The sequence below is a fragment of the Durio zibethinus genome, chromosome 11, assembly GCF_047325235.1.
Source record: "Durio zibethinus cultivar Kanyao isolate XHJ-2024 chromosome 11, ASM4732523v1, whole genome shotgun sequence".
NCBI lineage: Eukaryota > Viridiplantae > Streptophyta > Magnoliopsida > Malvales > Malvaceae > Durio > Durio zibethinus.
Genome location: NC_143172.1, coordinates 3,084,554 through 3,095,389, shown reverse-complemented (window position 1 = coordinate 3,095,389; position 10,836 = coordinate 3,084,554). Strand labels below are relative to the sequence as shown.

The 10,836-nt window shown below is 34.3% G+C and overlaps 1 protein-coding gene across 3 annotated transcripts; it reads left to right on the top strand.

Moving 5' to 3' along the window:
- Positions 1–594: 594 nt before the first annotated feature.
- LOC111289229 (uncharacterized) lies at positions 595–9,529 on the top strand. Of its 3 annotated transcripts, XR_016346191.1 has the most exons (7): positions 595–721; positions 1,171–1,772; positions 1,856–1,936; positions 7,848–7,923; positions 8,032–8,124; positions 9,058–9,304; positions 9,383–9,529. XR_016346191.1 is itself a non-coding variant. In XM_022880091.2 (6 exons), exons 2-6 carry the CDS (start codon positions 1,191–1,193, stop codon positions 8,613–8,615), a joined length of 1,035 nt encoding a protein of 344 aa, XP_022735826.2. In that variant the 5' UTR covers positions 595–721; positions 1,171–1,190; the 3' UTR covers positions 8,616–8,929. The 3 variants fall into 3 exon arrangements, 2 of the variants coding, with proteins under 2 accessions (XP_022735826.2, XP_089623811.1); XM_022880091.2 differs by lacking the exons at positions 9,058–9,304; positions 9,383–9,529 and adding an exon at positions 8,413–8,929; XM_089767685.1 differs by lacking the exons at positions 9,058–9,304; positions 9,383–9,529 and adding an exon at positions 8,264–8,929.
- Positions 9,530–10,836: the final 1,307 nt, after the last annotated feature.

The window sequence follows — 10,836 nt, the reverse complement described above, 5'->3', positions numbered from 1 at the left end:
AAGATAAAAAAGGAAAAGAATGAAAAAATTATCAATTTAATGATTATTACAAAGTCAAAAAGTGATTATAAAATTTAATCATTGAATTAATAAATTTTTTATCCTTATTTTTTGCGAAGTCTAAATGATTTACAAACCTTACTAAAATGATGAAAATTATGTTTGTTTTCAACCAAAATTAATCTTTTTTCCATAAATTTTTGGCAGTCACACGACACAAGTCATTTGTACTTTTATTTTTAGCTGTAACAAGGTTAATAGCAAAAATATTAATAAAAAACTGTACTATTTAATATATAATAAATAATATAAATCTTGAAAAATATTTTGGATTTCTTGTTAACCAATCGAATACTTAAATAAAATTTTTTAAACTCCGATTGGTATTTTTAGTTTTTAATAAAAATAAAAATAACTTAAATAAAGGATAAATAATAAAAAATAGATTTACCGGTGCGCATTGAAGTATCGATTAGTCCGGACAACTCTCGCACGTACTAGAACTTTCCATTCTCTTTCTTGGAAAATAGATTAGGCGGTTTCTCTTTCTCATCCCAAATAAATAAAAAGAAGAGGCACCTGAAATTAAAAAATATCTCAAAAAAAAAAAAAAAAAAGAGAGGCACCTGAAGATAACCCCAAGCCTCATTACGATCAATCATCAGAGTATTTAGGGTTTCGATCCTCCCATAATTTGTCTCAATTTCCCCTCCTTTCCAAGGTAATCTCATCTCTCAATTTTTTAGGGTTTAATTTTTATTGAAAATTAGCGTATATGTTACGCTGATCACGTTCTATAAAATCTCTGTTTCCGTCATTATTTCTTACAAAATTCTTCTTTAAAAAAATCCGCTTTACTCAATTTTAAGCATTTGTTGTCTTTGATTGATGTTTTAGGTGAAAATGTTCCTTCAAACTTTTGGTTTTAGGGTTTAGATTGACATTCGCTTCTGAAATGTGATACGATAGCTTCTTTTTTTTTTGTTTTTCTATTTAAATATATGTAAATTTTGCCAACTTGGAGTTGAATTGCTTCTGTTGCTTTATTTGTTATATAATCGATTGGGAAATTTACTAAATTTGAATGATTTATGTTATCTAAGTTATTAAAAAGTGTCTTTCTTTTTTGTTGTTCTAAAAATATATATTTTATGGCTATTTTCTTTTCAGAGTTTAGAGGGTGTCGGAAAATGCAGGGAGGCAGGGGTGGAAGGGATCCTTTCTATGATTTTGGTGGCGATCCTTTTGGTGGTTTTGGGGGCCTTGGAGGATTTGGTGGTCCTAGAAGTTTGCTCTCCAATGTCTTTGGAGGAAGGGACCCTTTTGATGACCCTTTCTTCACACGCCCTTTTGGAAGCATGTTTGAATCAAGCTTCTTTGGCCCCGGCCAGAGTCCTTTTCCGGATATGCATCCTACTGGATTTATTGAGCATCAGGCCCCGGAGCCAAAGAGACCAAGGGGCCTGATTATTCAAGAACTAAATTCTGATGATGAAAAAGAAGAAGCAGATAAAGAGATGAAAGATAATCCTAGAAAGCATGGTAGGTCTGATGATGAACCTTATGTTGAGGTTCCAGATGATGTAGCTGGACAGTCTGAGAGAAGGAACAGGCATTTGCAGTATATGAATGGTTACAATAGTTCATATCAGCGACAGCAGCAACAGCCTCAAACTCGTAGCTTTACATTTCAGAGCTCCACTGTCACTTATGGTGGTGCTAATGGAGCTTACTATACTTCATCCAAAACAAGGAGGACTGGAAGTGATGGAGTAAGTACTTCTGATGTTTAAAGATATGTTCATTACTAAGCCCTTGTTTTTTCTGTATCTCACATTCCACTGTTGTGGAATAGGTTATCTTTGAAGAAAGCAAAGAAGCTGACACAGCCACAGGTCAAGCAAGCCACTTGGTTTCTAGGGGGCTTCATGACAAGGTACCTTTCAAATCTTGTTTCACTTGGTCAATCTAAATTTTGACTTTGGGTTATGTTATTGTGGAAACTGAATGTATATTGAAAAACTGCTTATCTACAATTATACAAGAATCTTAGGTTTATATACAACTAACTAGGGGTTAAACTAGGAAACTAAATCTTCCTTAATTTAGGGATACAAATACTTAATTCTAGAGATACAAATATAAATATACAGATTACAAGATTACAACCAGTTGTAAATAAGTGTTTTCCCACACTCCGCCTCAAGCTGGTGAATAGGTGTTTTCCATTCCCAGCTTGGAAATAATTCCTTGAAATGTTGCACTGTTGAGACCTTTAGTCAACAAATCTGTAAATTGACCCTTGGTTGATACATAAGGTGTACAAATCAACCCACTGTCTAGTTTCTCCTTTATGAAATGTCGATCTATTTTAATGTGTTTTGTTCTGTCATGTTGTACAGGATTGTGTGCAATGCTTATTGCAGACTTGTTATCACAGTAGAGTCTCATTGGTCCATCCCACTTGATCTTCATGTCTTCTAAGATAATCTTTAATCATAGTAGTTCACAAATTCCTTGAGCCATTGCTCTGAACTCTGCTTCAGCACTTGATCTTGCCACCACATTTTGTTTTTTACTCCTCCAAGTCACAAGATTACGACCAAAGAAAGTACAGTAGCCTGAGGTGGATCTTTTATCAGTTATTGAACCTGCATAATCAACATCTGTATATGCTTCTAGAACTAACCCCGAATTTCTTTTGAATAAGATACCTCTCCCAGGATTGGCCTTCAAATAGTGCAATATACGGTAGACAGCCTGTAGGTGCACTTCTTTAGGATTATGCATAAATTGACTTACCACACTCACAGCATATGCTATATCAGGTCTAGTATGTGAGAGATAAATGAGTCTTCCAACTAATCTTTGATACATCTCTCTATTTACAGCAATATCTTCATTAGCTTCTCCAATTTTATGATTAGGATCTATAGGGGTATTTGCAGGTTTACATGCAAGCTTCCCAGTTTTCTTCAGAAGATCCATCACATATTTCTGTTGTGAGATAAAAATACCATGCCGTGAGTGAGCTACTTCAATTCCTAGAAAGTATTTCAATCTCCCTGGCTCCTTTATCTCAAATTCTCTAGTCAAACACTGTTTTAGAGATTCTCTCTCTTTTTCATCATCTCCAGTTACAATTATATCATCAACATACACTAATAGAACTGTGACTCTTCCTGAATCAGAGTGCTTGATATCAATTATTATCAATTATTATTAATTTATATTAATTTATATTATTTGTTATTAATGTTATTAATATTCATTTATATTTTTATATTATTATATTTTATTATTATATCTATTATTATATATTAGTATTTATATATTTAGTATTTATATATTTAGTATTCATATATATATATAATTATATCTAAATTATTAAATTATTCATTTTTAAAATATTATTATTTATATAAAATATTATTATTTATAAAATTAATAAATATTATTATTTATATTTAATAAAAATAAATAATATATTTAATAAATAAGATATTTAACAAAAATAAATAATATATTTAATAAATAAGATATTTAACAAAAATAAATAAGATATTTAATAAATAAGATATTTAATAAAAATAAATAATATATTTAATAAATAAGATATCCCCTTTTTATTTTTAGATTGGATCCATACCTTCAATTGGTTATAGTATCTCAAGACACACAATATCTAAAAACAAAAACTTTCCCTTTCTATTTTCTTTTTCTATAACTTCGATCATAGGGATCAATTTCTAGTCGCATAGCTTCATAATAATTCTGTAAGGCTTCCGCGGTAGCAAACATTCTCTAGAATTTCTCTTAGATTCGAACCCATAGCTGATGATAGAACTAGAATAGATATTTTCTGTTTATTTGTTTCTTTCCCGATGTTTCCTTATGTTATCGATAAAATCTTCTCGTAAAAGTATTTTAACAATGTTTAAAAAAAAAAAAAGACTATTGAAAAAAAAAAAGAAATCTACGCTTTACTAAAAATCCCTGTTCTTGGATCGGATTCTAACAAATCGAATCTTTCGACAATTTGTAATAAACTCTTTCTCAATTTGTAATAAACTCTTTCTTTATTAAATTCAAATTAGAATTTTTATTTTTTAGTAGAATATTTAGAATATGATTGAAGTGCGTACGAAAAGAGGGCTTTGCGCAACTTTCTTTTAGAGTTGAATCATTACCATTTGCGCAACCAAGCTTCTGATAAACTTTGATTTTCGGCTAATCCAGCACTAACCCTTCGATATATTTCTCGCTGGAAGTATCCTTGATCACTAGCTAAAGCTTTACGTCTGTCTGGTGGAGATCATATTCACGTTGGTACAGTAGTAGGTAAACTTGAAGGAGAAAGGGAAAAGAAAAAAAGTTTGCGACGCCTGAGATGGGCCCACGATAGCTAAGATCAAATTGGAAATGCCCCTTCTCTCATACTACTCTTTCGATACATAATCTAATATTTTTTTTTGAAAAAAAAAAAAAAGAAAAAAAAAAATTTTCATATCGAATTCAAAGTGCCATGCTATTATTACTTACTAATTCATATTTCATATGGCGAAGGTTTCATCTGTGAATTGTTAATGAACCCACCTCATTCGTTGACTTTATGTGATCTAATCTTTCTATCAAGCATGACTTTCATTATATTATAAATTATAAGATAAATTATAAGGTAGGGGCCCATGAATCTATTCTCTGTTTTTTTTTTTTTTTGATTCAGTGCTTAGTCCTTGAATCTAAAAAGAGTACAGAAATAGAAAATAAGAATCCACTTTGAATTCGAATGTTCGAATGAAATATATATATATAAGAATGAAACTCAAAGGAATTGACGGGGGCCCGCACAAGCGGTGGAGCATGTGGTTTAATTCGATGCAAAGCGAAGAGCTCTGTTTATATCCCATTGCTAGCATCACTTTGACAAATCTCCCGAACCAAGCTTTAGGAGACTGTTTAAGGCCATATAAAGCCTTTTTTAGCCTGCATACTTTGTTTGCTTCTAGATGACCTTCAAATCTCGGTGGAACCTTCATATATATTTCTTCTTTCAAATCACCATGTAGAAAAGCATTCTTTACATCAAATTGTTGAAGCTGCCAATTGTAATTTGCAGCCAATGATAACAAAATCCTAACTGTATTCATCTTAGCAACTGGAGCAAAGGTTTCTTGGTAATCCACTCAATAGGTTTGAGTGTAGCCTTTAGCCACTAACCTGGCTTTATACCTTTCAACAGTGCCATTTGCATTGTATTTTACAGTGAAAACTCATTTACACCCCACTGAATTTTTTCCTTTAGGCAATTCTATCAGTTCTCATGTTTGATTTTTCTCTAAGGTCTCCATTTCTATTTTCATGGCTTGCCTCCATTTCTCATCGGATAATGCCTCGGATAATGTAGTTAGAACAGAAATAGTGTTTAGGCTCACAAAAAAATTTTTGTGGGATGGTGAGAATTTTTCAAATGACACAAAATTAGATATTGGGTATAGTGGATGCTTGGTACATTCTCTGGTTCCTTTCCTAATGGCAATAGGCAAATCATAATCACTAGTTATAGTTTTAGGAGATTCATGCTCATTTTGAGAAACAGAGTCAAAAACTGTAGTTACCTCATTTCCAGAGTTAGGATCAGGTTCTTGGACTGGCACTGGTTCAGGATCTAAAACTTTCCTTCTTGAGTACACCTGTAATTCCTTCATAGAATCAAGAACAATATTATCCTTTGTCACATCTTCCGTATTTGGAATGGATTCAGATTCAAATTCAGTGTTTGACTTGAGCTCAGCAGAAACAGGTTTCGACTCAGAAGAATTAATGGGTGTAAATGTTGAAGAAGGGGGCAAATCAAGCAAAAAGAAGTCTTTATCCTTATCTTCCATGAATAAAGTCTTTCCCTGAAGATAAGGTTGAGTAAAAAATGATTTATTTTTTTCAAAAGTGACATCTGCAGACACATAGAATTTTTTGGTAGGAGGATGATAGCACTTATATCCTTTTTGAGTTGAAGAATACCCCACAAAAATACACTTAATTGCTCTTGGATCGAATTTTTTCCTGTTATGACTGTGAACATGAACAAATGATGTACAACCAAATATCCTAGGTATGAGATTGTTTGTGGTATTGAGGTTGGGATAAAATTGTGAGAGTAGTTTCATAGGAGTTTTAAATCCCAAAACTCTTGAAGGTAACCTATTTATAATGTGTGTGGCAGTGAGAATAGCTTCCCCCCAATAAGATTTAGGTACATTTGCTTGAAAAAGAAAGGCTCGGGTTGTGGCTAGTAAATGACTGTTTTTTCTCTCTGCCACTCCATCCTGCTGTGGAGTATTAACACAAGATGACTCATGGATAATTCCCTCTTTTTGGAAATAGGTGGATAGACTCTGGTTGAAGTAGTCTCTTGCATTATCAGACCTAAATCTCTTGATTCTCACTCCAAATTGATTTTGGATCATGTTTTGGAAGCTTAAAAATACACTATTCACATTTGATTTGGATTTAAGTAAAAAAATTCAAGAGACCCTAGTACAATCATCTATGAATGAAACTAATCATCTCGTACCAGAAATATTACGAATTGTAGAGGGACCCCAAATGTCACTATGAATCAAGTAAAAAGGAGTAGAACTTCTTTTGTTACTGATTGGAAAAGACACACGTCTATGTTTTGCAAATTCACAAATATCACAATGAAAATCTTCAACATTTAATCCTTTGAACAAAGAAGGAAACATGTTTCTCAAGGTTCCAAAAGAAAGATGACCAAGACGAAAATGATAAAGTCAAATTTTATCTTTATTGGAAGATTTTTTAAAAAGAAATGACAAAGGTAAACTATTTTTGATACTACTTGTGTTATTTGATGTCTCAAGATAGTATAGTCCATCTTTCTCCTTAGCAAGTCCAATCATCTTCCCCGAACTCTGGTCCTGAAATTCACAATAAGAGGGATAAAAAGCTATTTTGCAATTCATATCTCTGGTAAGTTTTTGTATAGATATCAGATTAGTAGACAATCCAGGAACATGAAGAACATTTTTGAGAACAAACGAGGGATTAACTTGAACATCTCCTAATCCTGCCACTGTGGTGAGTGAACCATCAGCAACAACAATTTTCTTATTACTAGGACACAGGTTATATGTACTAAACTTTTGTGGGGAATGTGTCATGTGGTCTGTGGCTCCTGAGTCAATGACCCAAGAACTTGTAATAGGTTTAGCCGAGACATTTAATCCATGAGAACCGGAAGCTTTACCTGAACTAGAAACTTTACCTAAAGAACATATCATAGTAGGCTTTTCAAGGATTTTCAATAAGTTTCTCCGTTTTTCAATCTCTTCCCTGTTGAACTCTCCTTGTTTCTGAGACATCTGTAGTACTCCAGTGATTTTTTCAGTTAACATTTCCTTAAATTGGATGATAGTGATATCTTTCTTTGAAAGGGTTCGGCAATGAAGGCTTAAACAAGATTCGGCAATGAAAGCCTAAAAAAGTCGGCAATAAAGGCCTAAAAAAGTCGGCAATGAAGGCCTAAAAATTTTTCTTCCCAAGAAGAGCCTAAAGCTCTGATACCACGTGGAAACTAAATGTATATTGAAAAACCGCTTATCTACAATTATACAAGAATCTTAGGTTTATATACAACTAACTAGGGGTTAAACTAGGAAACTAAATCTTCCTTAATTCTAGGGATACAAATACTTAATTCTAGAGATACAAATATAAATATATAGATTACAAGATTACAACCAGTTGTAAATAAATATTTTTCCACAGTTATTGGCTGTAAGTGTGCTTGTAGAGTGTATTTATGATAAGAACTTTTGCTGTAGGGTCATTCAGTTCTGAGAAAGCTGGGTTCAGATGGTAGGGTGGATACAATGCAGACCTTGCACAATTTGAATGAAGGTAAGCACATGTTTTATGTACAGTGTGCTATGTTATACTTGTTGATAGAGGTATATTAACTTGTCCATGGCAGTTAAAGTAAATGTTTTAAATTGGTGAGTGTTCCAGATAAGCTTGCTGGTTTTGAAGAAGCTTGGAATGGAAATGCCAGAAAGCATTTGCCTGGCTGGTCTGGGAGTTTGAATGGCCATGATACTATATGTAAGATTTGTCTTAGTACACTTTAAATATGCTTTTTTCATGGTAGTAAGACTGTGCTTCCTCTTTTTATCTATGTGATTGTTTCAGCCACACCCCATATTAATGTGTGATTTTGAAACATGCTTTTGCATAAAACCAGTTTTAACTGCTTCAGAGCGTATGTCAATAGTGGATGTCTGAGGATAGTGTTAGTATGGGGAGTACCTGAGTAGTAGCAAAACTCTTTGGCAATGCTTTTTTACACCTTATAAGATATAATTATATTTGTTGCTGCAATTTTTGTCTTAGGGACTGGTCGCAGTGAGAATGGGCAGGCTGGTCGGGGAGGGTGGGCACTTCCTTCTACCGAGCGTTCTCAACAGTCAGGGAGAGTGATGCTGGATGCCAGAGACAGGGCAGGCCTCTCTAGCAACCAGCATTCTATGAGGGCTAAAGGTTCAAGAGATTTTAAAGATAAGAGTTCTCACTCACAAGGGAAGCGAAGGGACTAAGTTGAAAGGCACACGAGTAGATCATGTGGAGAAGAGGTTATTGCCTGTGTTAGGCCATAGCCATCTTTTCTAGTTTAAAGCATTTGTTTGCCCTTTAGTTTTCAGCTCTTTAGTTGCATATTTTATAATGTGTCGGTTGTGTCAGACCATTTGCTTTTGAGGTGGTTAATGCAGAGAGGTTTAGACAATTTCTGCAAATGATGCCCTTTTAAGTTCCACGTATTATCACATTATAATCTCGAGTTTTCAGTACGTAAAACTTGCAATTTGAGATGATTGCCCATCTAATGGTTTCTTTCTTATGCTTTTGTTCACTTTCTGATGAATTTTAATGTTCCGGCATTGTTCTCTTGTGGATGGTTTCTTATGTTATATCCTACTGGAGTTTAGCTTTACTTCTTTTCCCTTCATTACTACGTGGAGGGGATTATTCCATTTCTAGGATAGTATTGCAATTGAAGGAGTCGAGTAGACCTTTGGCCAAGCGAACATGGTCAGAACAGGACGGACAGCCTTGGCCAATCGGGTAATCCGATTAAAAGACAATGTGCTACGTGCCTCGTCACATGAAACAAAGAAATCGGAAGAAGCCTAGGCCACGGATTTCATTCAATGCTCCAAAACCCAAAGTCTCGATTTCAGAAGCCAAACCAGAAGAATCGCCGAAGCTTTTTGAACAACTAGAAACTGTAAAGCTCAAAGTTAGAAGACAAAAAGCTCCACCTCTATTCTGGTAATTCTGATTTTAGATTTTCAAATTCTCGCAGAACCAAAATGGCTGTTATTAGGAAAAGCGCGAACATGATTCGGAAATAACAAATCCTCCATCATACGGTACTGCTATCTAACAATTCTTTATCATCTTCGGCTCGTGGGCTTCTGCCGGTTCCTGTAAGACGACCATCCGAGGAATAAGTTTCAGCCGGATTGGTTGCGCGGCATCCAACGCCGAGGCCCAGCCTCTCGCAAATGCGACAGCTCCAGGAAGAGGGAGAGCGAGCTAGCTCCGCCGTTAATGAGCCCAGTCTTCAAGTCACTCTGGGAACTAGCCGACTAAATATTCTTTCTGATTGCGAATGAGAAGGAGAAATGCTGGAAAGATTCTTCTTTTTCTTTTGTGCAAGTACTTATTTTTCAATGGGGTTTTTAGCTACATATATAAATCAACTGGGTTTTTTTGGAATTTGTGGACTGCGTTGTGCTGATTTTATATGTTGAATTCTTCCTCTCCTTTATACTTAAAAACTCTTCCTAGATCATTTTGCTGTGAGTTTTGCAAGAATTGGTGGCCCTGGAGGTCAAAATGTAAACAAAGGTATTATATCTTCTTTCATGTGTCGGAATCCATTTCGTTCTAGACCCTAAACACCTTGGTTGCTAAGACTTATAGTAGATTATTTTTGTTGCTGAATGTTCAGTTAACACTAAGGTGTACATGCGCTTCAATGTAAAAGGGCTTATTGGCCAAGTGACAGGATCAGAGAGAAGATTATGCAGCTGGTTTGTCGCTGCCATCTGTTGTTTGCTTATTTTTAAAGAAGTTATGTTATTGGAAAACATTGCCATCAAGATAAGAACTGCAATGTCTTTATAGAGATTCAACAGATTGACTGTGCATTGGTTTTACTTTATGATGATGTGTTTCTATGCTGACTTCGTTCTCACATATTTAGAATTGAGAAACAAAGCTCTAATAAGACATGTCATGGGTGAACATGAAGAAGGTTTTAAACAATGTTTTGCCGAGACTAGTAGAAGCATGCAACTATTATGTTCTATGCCATTCCTCTCACCTTTCTGCCCCTTCTAATAAATTCTAATATTTGTAGCTTGTTTTTTTAGTGCAGTTATACTATTCTCAACAAGGAATGTAGCTTGTACGTGGTAGTAATATAAAACTGATTTGCCAAGATCACAGCAAGATCAACATAAGAGTAAAAAAGTGAAGTCCATACCTAATTCATGATTATTTAAGGGAACTTAAATGGTATTTTTCATTATGTTCACTGGGAACTTCTGATAGTACCAATGAAGAAGAGAAACTTGATTCTCTAATAATCTCTTCCGAACTTGAGGTTATATCTTATTGTTAACTAGTTAACAAGATTAAAGTGAAACAAATGAGAATGAATTAAAAAAAGCATCAAGATGGATGGAAGTGCTTGAATTTTGGATACCAACAACGCTCTGCCAATATGAGAGATATGACTCTGATCCTACT